Source organism: Molothrus aeneus, chromosome 4 (assembly GCF_037042795.1).
Source record: "Molothrus aeneus isolate 106 chromosome 4, BPBGC_Maene_1.0, whole genome shotgun sequence".
NCBI classification, from domain to species: Eukaryota; Metazoa; Chordata; class Aves; order Passeriformes; family Icteridae; genus Molothrus; species Molothrus aeneus.
In genome coordinates this window covers 15,752,175-15,766,090 of record NC_089649.1, presented here as the reverse complement: position 1 = coordinate 15,766,090, position 13,916 = coordinate 15,752,175, and the positions used below count along the sequence as shown (strand labels likewise).

The following is a 13,916-nucleotide window of genomic DNA, read 5'->3' as shown; positions in this document are numbered from 1 at the left end:
TACTCTATCTTAGTTATCAAGCCACTAAAGAGCATACGCCGTTGTCCCCAGTGCTATTTTAAATTCCCAACTGCAGTTTGTGGGGAGTTTTCTTCTAGAAATCCACTACACAAACGCTGCTGGGAAAACAATAAGTAGGGTGTAAGTTGTCTTATGTCCCCTTCTCCTGACAGCTTCCTGCTAACAAAGAAGTTTCTGACAAGAAAAAGCAAAGCTCTCTCCAGTTCCAGCAGTGCCACATGTCTGTCTGGGCCCCACGGTCAGAGCTGAGCCCAGGCTGAGCTCAAGTGACTCCAGCAGGTCACAGCCCCGGCCAGAGGAGGCTGAGGCAATGCTGTGCTGGTGGGTGATGCAACCCAAGGCTCTGAGAGGGCTGTATTTCTTCCTGGAAACATCTGCCTGTCACTCGGCATTTGAATGAGCAGTTGGAAGCTGCTGGTAGGTGCTCGTGTCACGGTAATGACTGTGACAGGCTTTTCCATCTCTGAGGAGGAGATGGTTGTGACATTTGCTTTGACTGCGGCTTTGAAGCCATGGAGTTCCTCTAGTTGAGAAGAATTTCTTCCTAATATCTATTCTAAACTTACCTTCACTTTAAAGCCATTCCTCCTTGTCCTATTACTTCTTGCCCTTGTAAAAAAGTTCCTCTCCAGCTTTATTTTAGCCCCTCTCTTTGCAGGGGCTCCCAGAACTTCCTGTTAACAGCTTGCAGGAAAACACCCTGTATAGCATCATGGTCTCTTTGGGGGGGTTCACTGCCACCCTACTCTCTGCAGCTGCTTGCCAGAAGCTCCTTCCCAAAAACACCCCCTAGAGCACGCGGCTCCTGCAGACAGCATGCACGTGTCCAATCTGGTTACAGCCATGGCTGGTGAGCAGTGCAGCACCAGTCATGTATGCCAGAGATACCCAGGCAGTGTCATCCTTCCTGTGCAAAGCATGGGAAACACGGATGGAGCACAGTCCATGCTGGCCACATCAGCCACAGCAACACCCTCTGGGAGGCTCCCTGGCCTTGATATCCACATGGGCTAGTGCTGTTCTGGGCCCACACTGGCAAGGGCAGTTGTGGCACCGGGAATGTGAGGCCAAGGATGCAGCTTGTGTCTGTCAGACTGGCTCCTTGATGCTCCCTTCTCCCTATCTGCCATGCTTACACATCCCCCTCATCTTCCTTGACTCCTCTCTTTCTCTGACCTTCTCTCCTCCCTGCTACCTTTTCCCCCTGAATCCAAGGTGTGTCCCACCTGTGAACAGACTTGGTGTTGCAGGTGCTGTTAACTAGCTCACCTTGGCTTTCTATGGCAATGCAGCTGCAGTTTCCTGGGTCCTTCTGCTCCTACCAGGTTCTCCTCCCCAGAATGACCCCAACTCTTTCTTCAAACATTTCTGAAGTGTGGCCACCTCACACATCAATGTCCCTTTGCTACCTGTGAAATCTTGCTCTTCCTTAGGGCACTGTAGATCCTTTCAGCTTCTCCCTGCCTTTGTGACTGTCAGAAATTTTGCTTGTCATGCTCAGGAGCTTCCCAGGTCTGCTCCATTAGCTCAGGCTTTTGCCAGGCTCTAGTTACCAGCTTGTGTGCCTCAATGTGTCCCTCCCCAAGGTGTCTGTATGTGGCACTGTCTCCTCTTGTCTTCTTTCTAGCCTTGATGTGCCAGTCTTCTTTGTCCTGTGGTGGCTCTGAGCACTCTTCTGCCAGACCAGACAGAGTTCCAGCCCTTTAGAGTGACTCCCTTTGTGCCCACATGGTCTGAGGCAGCATCATTTTGCAGGTCCTGGGCAAGGAAGTCCTTGCCTTGCCCAGGAGACCAAACTGGACTGAAAGCATGGTTAACCACAAACACAGGCAACTTTATTTCAGCAACTAAGTCAACGTTAGCACTTGCATACGTGTAGAGGAGCAACGTGGGAAGGACAGAGCAGGCCTTCGGCACTGAGGCAGCCTTTGGATCAGCAGGCGTTGCCTCAGCAGGAAACAGTCACGGTCCTATGCAACCTGCACTGGATCCTGTCCATTCTCCTGCTCAAACTGGAATCCCCTGTAGGTTCTTCAGGAGCTTCTGCACCTGAGTGAAGAATTCCATCAGCTTCTTGAGTGGAAATGGGCAGTTATTATTCTCTTCCACTGGTGGGGGTATCGAACTTGGCTTCGGAGTGGGGGTTGGTTTTGGCCATGGCTTCGGAGTGAGAATTGTTGTTGGCCATGGTTTTGGAGGGGGCGGTGCTGTTGGCCATGGATTCGGAGCAGGCGGTGCTGTTGGCCATGGCTTTGGAGTGGGCAGCGTTGTTGGCCATGGTTTTGGAGGGGGCAGTGTTGTTGGCCATGGCTGGGGAGGGGGCGGTGCTGTTGGCCATGGTTTTGGAGGGGGCAGTGTTGTTGGCCATGGTTTTGGAGGAGGCGGTGCGGTTGGCCATGGTTTTGGAGGGGGCAGTGTTGTTGGCCATGGCTTTGGAGGAGGCGGTGCTGTTGGCCATGGATTCGGAGCAGGAAGTGTTGTTGGCCATGGCTTTGGAGTGGGCAGCGTTGTTGGCCATGGGTTGTAAGTGGAAGGTGGTCTCGTCCATGGCTTCTGAGTTGGAGGTGGTCTTGTCCATGGCATCTGAGTGGCAGGTGGTCTCGTCCATGGCTTCTGAGTGGGCCATGGGGCATTTGTAGGATGTGTCCAGGGTGGTGAGGCAGTTGTATAAGGACTCCATGCATATGGAAGCATTTCCATCTGGAGCAGAATCCAGTCATAGAAGTGCTGAACAGAAGTGTATATTCCAGGCCGTTTTGCTCTGGCGCAGCCTCTGCCCCAGCTGGTCACTCCGACAACCCAGAAGAAGTCAGCGTCGTCGTCTTTGCACATGAGTGGACCCCCGCTGTCACCCTGCAGAGAACCAGAGAGGATTAAGGTGGTGTTGGGTGGCCCCTGTCAGCACCAGTGCTACCTCCTTCTCTCTCACAGCCCCTGCCAGAGCTGTATTCTCAGCTGAGCAAGGCTCTGCTCAGCTGCTGGAACCTCCAGAAGTTTGGCTGGGAGTGGGTTGGGAGCCTATGAAGTCAGGCTCTCTCTCAGCTCTGCACAGTGATCCTGGATGTGCAGAGGACAGTTGTTCCAGAATTGGCATCTGGACGTCTAGACTGCAAAGAGCACTAGCAGGGCTTTCTGGGCAGAGTGCCAGGCCTCAGAGAAAAGGGAGGTCCTGGGCTAGGCCCTGCACATGGGGAATGGGTGGGAAGCCCCAGCAAAGGTGGGGAACCAGGGCTGAGAGAGTGACTGGCCAGGGAAAGTGGGGGCTGGGCTGTGTTGGGGTGATGCTGCCTGTGCTGCTGGGGGCTGAGTGACTTGTCACTGAGTGATGGTCCCACCTGGCAGGTGTCGATGCCACCCTCCGGGTAGCCAGCACACAAGTTGTGGCTATGGACGTCCCCCTGGTACCACTCACTGCTGTTGCAGATCTGGACATTGATAAGGTGGACCTTGGCCTCCTGCAGGATATCACTTGATTTTTGAGCTGTGAACACAGAAAGGAATGAGCTTGCTGCCACTTTCCCCATCTGGAGGTGGACCCCTTCCCTAGGGTTTGGCTGTGCCTCTACAGAGGTGCTGGAGCTCTCTGTCCCTGCTGTCTGCTTTTAGGGAGTGGGCAGCCTTATTCTGGCTTTGGCCTTTGCTGTCAGGAAGCCCAACCCATCTTCCCAAGGTATTGAGCTTGCCCTCCATTTTTGGAAACTCACATCTTGCAGTGGTGGCACCCCAGCCAGCGACATAGCAGGTTTTCAGCTGTGCCACGTTCACCGTGGCATTGGGCACACACACCAGCTGGATGTGGGAGCTGCACTGGACGGGCTCGTTCAGTTCCAGCAGTGCGATGTCGTTGCTCTGGTCAGCAGGACCGTATTCCTTGTGAATCACCAGCCGCTTAATCAGGCGCACCTGGGCCTCAGGGCCTGGCTCCGTCAGCTGGGTGGCCCCGATCAGCAGGCGCATGGCGCTGATGTTCCTGAAGGCATGTGGAGAGAGGGGTGAGAGGGAGCAGAGCCTGGAGCTGTGGCAGCCCAGCAGTGACCAGCCTTCTGCTTCTGAAGGCAGAGAGGAAAGCAGCACTTGTGGAGGTGGTGACTGCCCCAGCATGCCTCAAGCTCTGGGAATGCCAGCTGGAGGCTGCTAGGAAGTAGTGGCATGTACCCAGCCTTCTCCTGAGCAATTTCTCAGCTGAGCTCTGCGTTGCCCAGGCACTGGGCACACTGCAGAGAAATGAGATGGGAGAAGCCTATGGCACTTGCTGACAGGGCACCTGCTGATGTTGTGGGGATATCCCTGTTTCCTGCTCCTGCTTACCTGGACTCAGCAAAGCAGTGGGCTGCCGTGAGGACCCACTTTGTGCTGATGAGGGACCCTCCACACAGATGCCCCGTGCCCGAAACCGAGGGATCCTGGATGCTGACAAGCCAGGGCCAGGCCCCGACCTCAGCATTTTTGCCACCCACGACGCGTGTCATGCCTCGTTCCTCATCGGAAGTCAAGGGCCGGACTCCGCAGTTCCCTCTGCAAGTAGAAAGTCGTTTCCATCCTGCTCCGTGGCTTGCTGCTGCTCCAGCAGAAGCTCCCCACAAGGTGTGTGGGGACAGCACACCAGGGAAGGCCATGGGGTGTGTGCCTGCCCACAAGGAACTGAGGCTTCCCTGTGGGGTTTGGGGAGCTGCGGCCTGGCCATGGAGGACGGGCAGGCCCTCTCCAGGGAGCCCCCAGTGCTGCCCAAGCTCCCTCCCCGGGCCACTTACTCGCAGGTGTTCCACATGGCCTGCACAGGCCTGCACGTGGCCAGCAGCGCGAGGAAGCACAGCAGCAGCATGGCTATGGCTGCCTGAGGCTCGTGCCAGCTACGGGAGCAAGGCTCCGTGTGCCAGCGCAGCCGCAGTGCCCACAGCACTGTGGACCTGTGGCAACCTCAGCCCTGGGCTGATGTCACAGAGCAGCTGTTCCATGTTCCAGGCACGGCAGCCTCTGACAGGGGCACCAGGAGCAACATGGAGCCATAGAATGGTTTGGGTTGGAGTGGACCTCAATGATTATCCAGTTCCAATCCAGGACAGGGACATCTCACACCAGCTGCTGCTCAAAGCCCGATCCAACTGGGCTTTGAACTTTTCTAGGGATGGGGCAGCCACATCTTCTCTGGGCACCCTGTGCCCGTGCCTCACCACCCTCACAGTCGAGAATTTCTTCCTAATACCTATTCTAAACCTGCTCTGTTTCAGCTTGAAACCATTCCCTCTTGTTCTACCACTATTTGTCCTTATAGAAAATCCCTCTCCAGCTTTCTTGTAGGCACCTCTGCTTGCAGGATGAGGGTGTGCAGGCCCTGGGGCACAGGGAAGCACAGATCCATTTGTCAGCAAGATGGGCAATTTTGCTTTCATTCTTTAAAATACGACAATTTGACTGACTTTTCCTATCATGCAGTACCTAAGTAAAAGTCAGTTTGGTCATGTATATGTGGTATTTTGGCCTGTGTATCTAAAATGGAAAATACCTGCATCCCTGCTCTCCAGGATGACTTCTCAGCCACAGTCAACACTCTCTCTGAAGTACTAAGTGCTGCCTACAAAGAACAAGGCATAGAGAAAAAAACTGATGAAAGCACATGGTGTTAAAAAGCATTGAGATATATCTGATAGAATCTAGCTTTGCTTTCCATGCCAGCCCATATATTCTGAAAACCTCCTGAAGATCCTTAACCAACCAAACAAAAAATAAAATATGTAATCAAAATGGTATCTAAATATTAACCTGCTGACTGATACAGATGTATACAATTAATATGTGTATATATACATATTATTCTAGTCACACAGTACTTTCTACTCCTTTTTCTGTTTTCAGACAGAGCAAGGAAAAGACACACACACAAAGAAGAAAAAATGAGAAACTTGAAAAAGAGTCAAAATCTGTATTTGCAAACCAAATTAAATTTTTGGACACCGCAGTGTTAAAGCACTTTCTTTTCAATCCTTTTAAAAGTTCCTAGTTTTCAGAGAGTACCTGTCCTCCCAGAGTGATGGTTAACTGATGTGTCAATGCCAGCTGAGCATCTACCATAATTTCTTATTTCAGGAAATATAGGCCCCATGTGTTTACACTTCTGCAGATTGTCAATCTCTTTTAAAGAGTTGGTGAAAGGTTTGCATTTGCATTGGTTTTACTTATCTGAGTTGTTTTCCCATTCTTATGGGAATGGGAAAACCCTTTTTCTCAGTGAGTGATTGAATTTCTGGTGTAGTAATATCCATCCACATAAAAATGAGGGCTCAATACATTTTAAAAGGGAGAGTCATTTAATCATTGATGAAGGTACAATATTCTGAGTAAGTTTTATAAACCACCAGAGGTCACACATGGGTTTCTTCCTTCCTTCCCCTTTTCCTCTTCTGGCTTTTTTAAAAAATTTGTTTGTTTGTTTGCCAGTACAGCTGGATTTTTGATACAAGGCAGATAAATTTCATGTATGGAAAATACTGAAAAATAACTGCATTCAGTTTTTGAGCAGACCTAATGATTCTAAACATATATTTTCCTGTGAAATTTAACGATATCCCAGAATGTGAAATTGTGCTGGTTTGCAAGACTTGGCAAATTTATAATGCATTATTTTAGTGACAAACAGGAGAAATTAAAAGGATGTGGGTAGTTTTTTGTTGTTGTTGTTTTGGGGGATTTTTTTCTTTGGTTGGTTTTGGGTTGTGGGGTGTTTTTGGGGGGTTTGGTGGTGGTTTGGGGTTTTTTTGGGTGTTTTTTGGTTGTTTTTCCCTTTAGGATGGATAGGGCAGTCAACACATTTGGAGAAATCTCATACAATGTTAATTGAGTAATATCAGCTAGAACCACAAGTTCTGCTGGCACAAGGGTCATCTAGAAAATTCTCTTTTTGGTAAAGATGCTGAACAGATAAATATTTGAATGGGATATATATCTCATGCTGATTTGAAATTTACTAGAGAAATACAGACTTTGGATAAATTACATTGTTCCTGTCTTCTAATTTCAGCCAGTAGCAGCATCCTCTGTGTGTGGGTACAAACATGGGTATCTAGGACAGATGTTAAGTACATATTAGTATTTGTTAATTCATACAGTTTTGTGGTATTATGTCATGCAATTAGCTGAGACATGTTTCAACTCTAAATCAATTCCTGTACAACAACAACAAAAAAATAATTAAGGGTACTTAAAACCTGGTTGGAAGTGGGTGATTAGACTCTTCCATTAATTAGGAAACAATCAGATGATGGAATATGTGCTGCAGAAGCACCAGTGATTGCACCAAATAAGCTCAAATCAACAAAAAGCTAATTAAGTAAACAAAATAATTACCTACAATGTATTCTTGAAAGATAGGAGGGGCACAAAGTATCTACAACTTCCAGAACAGAGGGAGCTGAAACAGGGGAAGATGCTGGAATATTTCAGGACCTGATTAGAGCCCTGGGCCAGGACTGACACACAGACAGATGCACAGACACAAAGGGTGTCCAAGTTGAAGGTGATCAAGTCCACTGTCAGCTCTGGCTTCTCAGGAGACTTGGGGTGCTCCATAATACTGGGGAGGGATAAATAACCGAGCCACTCATTAACACAAACCAGTTACCTCAGTCTCCAGGTGTGCTTGAGTTCCCTAGAAAATAAGAATCCACACTTACCAAGAATCCATGCCTGCCAGCCCTCTCATTTTCCAAACTGCAAAAAACCAAACTATAATAAGGGCCAGGACAACCATCAGTCCAAACTTTTCATGTTTAGCCAAAGCACTGATTTGACTTTTGATTTTTGAAGGACAACTATCATGGCTTTTAAGCAATAATCTGCAGAAGAGATGAATAGCACACTTAGGATCTGCATGATTTATTTGGCAAAGCCTATTAGTTCCTTCTGGAGAAAATCAATAATAATTCTCATCTGTTTGTCAGTGGGAATTTAATGTAGGCTAAAAAGTCACTGAGAGTTTTATTCAGATGGAAGTCTGCTCAAAACAGAACAAAAAAGATGAGTTTGAGAAAAATGCTTAATAAAGTCTTCTTTAAATGAAAACTACTGAAGACTTGACTGTTCATTAGAAGAGCATTACTTAACTTACCCAGCATTGCTGTACCAGAATCTGGCAGCAAGTTTTAAAAAGGAATCTTTTTCTCTTTCTTTACAGTCATAATTTATAACAGCTGAATTACTGGCTATAAATACTCTTCTCTTTCTACTAATGTATTATGCTTCTGGGATTATTCAGAGCAATATTTTGTTACTAAGAAAATAAGCTCCTAAACTGAGGCTTCTGGAAAAATAAATTAAAACACATTCTAAGTAGCATCTATTCAAAGACTATCACTGTACCATATTAATAGACTAAATTTTATTTTCACTAGTATTAAAAATATTGAAATTTCTCACTAAATTTCTTTTTTAAACATTGGAAGCTACTGCTTGCCATATACTGGAGCATATTTATACATATACCGAAATTAAAGGTTCTTATTCAATTGAAATATAAAAATTCAAATGGGATGAATTAGCAGAGGGAGTTTGCTGTTGAAAGCAGAAAGTTAGATAAGCAAAATACATTCTTAAAAATATGTGATCAAATTATGAAACATAGAGGATAATGATTTAATATACATAATGACACACGTGGAGAAGTTTTTCCTCACATACTATGCACCTTACTTTAAAACAAAACAAAAAAAAACTCTACCAAAAATCATCTGAAAAACTGATACGAGTAAGATTTGAATTTTGTTGGGTTTTTGATACTGCTCTGTTAGATAATTACTATGAGATTCTTTGGGACACTGATATGTGATAGTGCAGGTACATACAGCTCTTTGTACCTTTTCTAATCAGAGAGGTTACAGGTTTTATGGCACAAACAGGCGCTACCTGATCACAAACACAAGTCGGGCTCTGCTGACTGCGGCGCTCCTGTTCTGCTCCCTGACTCACACAAAATCTCACGTATCACGATTGCTGTGGGTTTTTACACCTGCAGAGGCCAGAGGGAGGAAGTTTGGGTGGCACAGTACTGTGGGATTTGGCTCTGGCTCCGGGAGAGATCCACGCGCGATGCTCACAGCCAGCCGGGCTGGAAAGATACAGGCTTCTCACATTAACACTCGGTGAGCTGCAGCAAACAGAGTTACCAGATTAGCTGGCTCCAATTGTGTCATACTCTTATTTTTAGCACCCTATTATGCCTCTGGGATATATTTTATTTATCAGGGAATTGGACCAGATAAACAGATGTTGTAGCTGTTTTCTTAAAAGGGGCTTTATGCAACTCGCTGTGAGGTACCTGAAAGACTCTATGTTTTGGGGAAGGGGCAGACTGAATGTGTGAGGCAAATATAGCAGTCCTGAGCCACTTCTGGGAAATTACAGATAACTTTTTCAGGCAAACAGAGACCTAAAATAGATCAAAAAAGGGGGTTTTGTAATTTTTAGAAAGAAAAATAGAGGTTCTCCCAACATTTCTCTAATTTGAAGCAATATTAGGAAACAGAACAAGCAAGAATTTGCTGGAGAACTTGGCAAAATATGTCAAATGCAGTTTGGGATCGCCCAAAGGACTGACAGTGACTCTGCCCAAAGGATGCAGCAGTGAGCTTCATGTGGGCGTTCCCTTCCAGGGGAGCTGCGAGTCCCAACAAGGAACACAAGAACTGTAATTTGCATGGGTAAAGTTGTTCAGTGTCAGCACAAAAAGCTGAGTTCTGCTTCCCCAAGCATCATCTTGGAAAGCTGCCCTGGTTTCTTGGCTACAGGACAGGGTCTCTAAGAGAGCTTGGAGAACAGATGAGAGCATCATCTTGATGATGACACCAGGTTCAGTTAGGGACAGCTAACTGGGAGAAGCTAAAATTTAAAAAAAAAGGGAAAAAGACATTTTATCACTTACTTCATCAAGCAGTGTTGACAAGAAGTGGCAAAACTACACAGGGAAGGCAGTGGGAAATAAAACAATTTTGTGACATCTTGGGTATGGGCTGTGCAGCAGAGAAAAGACAGAAACAGGGAAAGACTGCAGTCACAATGCTAAAGAACAAGAGAGCACAGAACTGCAAAAGCTTTTGTCAATAGAATTTCCTACCCAATTATTGTCACAAGAATCTCAAATTTTATTTCCTGCATTTCTCCTGGCAGAATGCCAGTTCTCAGATGACCTCCATAATTTTTTTTAATCCTATCAATGAAATTGTCTTAAATTTCTTTTCAGTTTTATTCTTTCCTTCAATTGCCTTTCCTTTCCATTTTCTTCCCTTTCCAGACAGCTGATTTCCCTTAGAAGCTGGAATTGGTTCATAAGAACACTAACCATGAATAGTAAGTTTTCTCTTACAGAGATGAACCAGCACCAGCGTGCCAACATCTGCAAGTCTTTGATGTTGTGACTATTATACTCGATGTAGCCCTCCCACAGAGGATGCCACCCAGAGGCTTTTTTCCTTTTTCTTACCTGGGCGACAAGTGGTTGTGCCAGGTGGCAGTTTTGAGCCCAGGCAAAGAGCAGATGAGGTGTATGAGTAGGGGATCCTTAGGAGATGCACGGCCTCTTCCATGGGCTGCAGCTGCTGGATGTGGGCTGTCCCTTGGAGCATGGATCCCAGTCTGTTCCTAATCTCACACCTCTTCTGGCTGGGGCCAGTCAAAGTTCATCTGAATCTACCAGGCAGCCCAGGAATTCACAGGTTATTTTGTTACTTAACAAATCCAGGTGTTCCCATCAGCTCAGCAGGGGAACTATTATTTCTGCATAATAATTCCAAAAGCCTTTGATTTACCTGCCCTCCCTGCCCCTGACTATGATCAGAAGAGTAGGTGGCAGGGAGCAAAGCCTGATTCAGCAGCAGCTATTGCTCATTTTCTTGTCACTCTATAGGTCACTGGCGGGCAGAAATCTCTGTGGAAATGCATCTAAAAATATTTTGAAAACTTGGCCTCCACTGAGGAGCAAATTAAGTGGTGACTCATGCTCCCACCAGCTCCAGACTCGATTACTGCAATTTGGGGGACTGAGAAGCCAATGCTCCACCTAGACTGCAATTTGCTTAGGGGAGCAGCTGAGAGGCCTCATTGGCATTCATTGTTCCCAACACATCTCTCTTGTCCTTTTAATCACTAATACATTTAATTTCACTTCTAACTGAAGATCTCACTCTCCACCCTTCTGGCAAGAGGAACAATCCAGAGGCTGCTTTCATGACCTCTGCTGTAGCTTTAGATGCCGGCACAAAGCAGACTTGCCTGGAGCAATGCCTCCAACCTGCATTTCCCAGCATTGCTTTCTCTAGTCCTTCACAGCTTGTCCATGCAATTCCAGAAGATTCCTTACTGTCCTGCAGGATGCTCTCTGTTGAATGAGAATTTTACAGGAACAGGACACATCAACTTGGAGGAATTTAAGTCAAAATGCCTCCTCATAGAAGCCTCAGTCTAATGATCACGAGCAATAGTGTGGCTGTAGCAAGAAGATGACAAAGAGGAGACCAAATCCCTCATCCCTCTCCTGACATTGCTCTGACAGGATGCTGTAAGTTTTGGTCTGGGAGACTGGGGCTACCCCATGGAAATAGGAACAAAAGATACTTGGTTTGTACGATGGTGGAAAGGGCAGGCCATCAAATCTAAAGTAAAATACTCTTCATTTAGTCTCATCATGTGCTACATTATCCCCGAGCTTTGTTAGAACGATGGCAGGGCTCTTCAAACAGCTTCCCTGGGGAGACTGCTCTGCAGCTTAACAACCTTGCACTGGAGATGTGCAAGTGTAACCAAGGGCAGAATTTAGTCTCTTGTCTATTTAACGTGTTTGCTAGGGACTGCCTGTGTTCCTAGCACTTTATAATAATAGTAATATAAATGCATTTGGATTATAACCAAATGGAGAAACTATGATTTAGCCCTTTACTGTGTTGTAATTCCCAAATGCATCAACATTTATTTAAGTGCAAAACAGTCTACAGTTTACAAATACAAAGCTGCGATTGTCTGCTTTAAGGGTTCTGTATGAGATTATGATTCAATACAAAACACAATTCAGTGTCTGAAATTTCATTTTTAATGGCAGAACAACATCAAAAAAAGTAGCTCCTTCTCCATATGCAGTCTTGCAAAAAAAATGTATCCCAGGGACTTGGCCCTTTCTAGTCATTTCTACATACATAAGTGCTCATCTCTTATGCACATACGCACTTGCACATAAATCAATGTGCTTGCAGACAGACCATATTTCATCTTGCCTTCTAACCTCCTGCTGTCAAGATATTTCCACAAAAAATGTAACAAATAAAACTAACAGCTCCTTTTTCCTTGACTGCCAGAGTAATGTAGGGGACTACTTCTGTACAACCAAGCTCCTTCTGCTCTGTGAACAAGCACAACTGCGCAGCTTCTGCTGAGGCTGCCTTTCTACCACATAACCTGCTCACACTAACTAAAGGATCAACGGGAAAAAAAACAACCACATCTTTGATTTTAACTACAGGAAAAATTGTTTATCTTGATAAGTCACTGGAGTTAATCAAAAGCTTTTCAATTTAATGCACAAAAAGGGAAATAAAATGTTTCAGTAATTCAACACAAAGTGCTAAAATTGCCTGTGACCTCTGAAGTGCTGTTTTATTGTTTGGGTGGGTTTTTTTCCTCTGCTATCACTGGATGGGATTATGGAGAAGCAGAAATAGAAAGTGTTGATGATCATGAAGAGAATCTTCATGTTGTAACATGGGCAAAGTTCTCATTTGCCATCAGTTTTGCCTAATTATGTTTAATATCAGTTATTTATAAAGTTATATTTAAAAGAGTTTTTCTAACCCTTTACTGAAAAACTGTTTAGGTTCAATGAATTAATTTTCAATTGATGACAATTAGCAGCATTTTGAGGACTTTCTTTCCCAGAGTTCATAAAGTATTTCCAGACAGTTAATGGGCTTTTGTTTTAAAAAACAAGCAAAAAGTTTAAAAGCTCACCCACAAAGGAATAAAACAGACAACAGAGGAAAAAAAAGTGACCTAAAGGATAAATAATTTTATCTTGTTTTCCTTTTAACAAAATTGAATTCAAAACCATTCTGTTTATTAAAGACATGTAGCAAGTCATAAAACAAACATCTTAACAGTCTTAACAGAATTGATGTGCACAATTCAGTTTCATTAAGTATGAATTTAAAATATGTATTTCAGTTTAGCTTGATATTCCCTTTAGACCAACACCTCCAACACTTATACACAATATTTAAGCTGCTCCAAAGCAATCAACAAGGACTTTGTAAAGAGACTAACAAAACTACATTGTAAAACAATTTGAAATAGTCTTAAATGTTGAAAAAAAAACCAACCCAAAAACAAAAGATGTGTTCAATGGAATCTAAGCAAGTTGTTGGAAGTACTGAAAGGCAGAGATTCAGTACACAGAGGTAGCTCAGTAAGGGTACTTGCAGTGTTCTGATTATTTAGCGTTGACACAACCGCAGTCAGCTACTGTCTGCTTGAACTCCTGCTATGTATTTTGAAAAGGGAATACTGCCTCTGGGCCTGTTGTCTCACCATTCAAAACCAACAGAAAGAGTCATTGATTTCAGTGGGATTGGGATTAAGTCTTTATATTCTCTGGAAATTCAGGTTTATGGAAGTAGAACATAAAGAAGCCACCCTGAGTCTGGACACTGTCCCCTGCTACAAGCAGGGTTTTAAACCCAGAGGAATTTTTCCCCATATGGAACCAGTTACCACTTAGAATGCTTAGGGAAGTGGAACCTTGAATTTGGCCCAGGAACTCTCCATTTCCTGGCAGGCCTGTTGGTGGATCTGCCCGTGCTGCCTGGGGATGCACTGATCAAACTGCGAGCTCGCTGCCCAGTGGGAAGAGAGCAGAGCCCTGGGGG

The 13,916-nt window shown here is 45.3% G+C and overlaps 1 protein-coding gene across 1 annotated transcript; it reads right to left on the bottom strand.

Moving 5' to 3' along the window:
- Positions 1 to 1,868: 1,868 nt before the first annotated feature.
- Positions 1,869 to 4,637, bottom strand: LOC136555922 (acrosin-like). The gene is made up of 4 exons (XM_066548957.1): positions 4,330 to 4,637; positions 3,726 to 3,991; positions 3,357 to 3,502; positions 1,869 to 2,874 (listed from the first exon to the last, which is right to left on the bottom strand). The coding sequence occupies exons 1-4, from the start codon at positions 4,635 to 4,637 to the stop codon at positions 2,029 to 2,031; spliced, it is 1,566 nt and encodes a 521-aa protein (XP_066405054.1). The 3' UTR covers positions 1,869 to 2,028.
- Between the last annotated feature and the right edge of the window lie 9,279 nt (positions 4,638 to 13,916).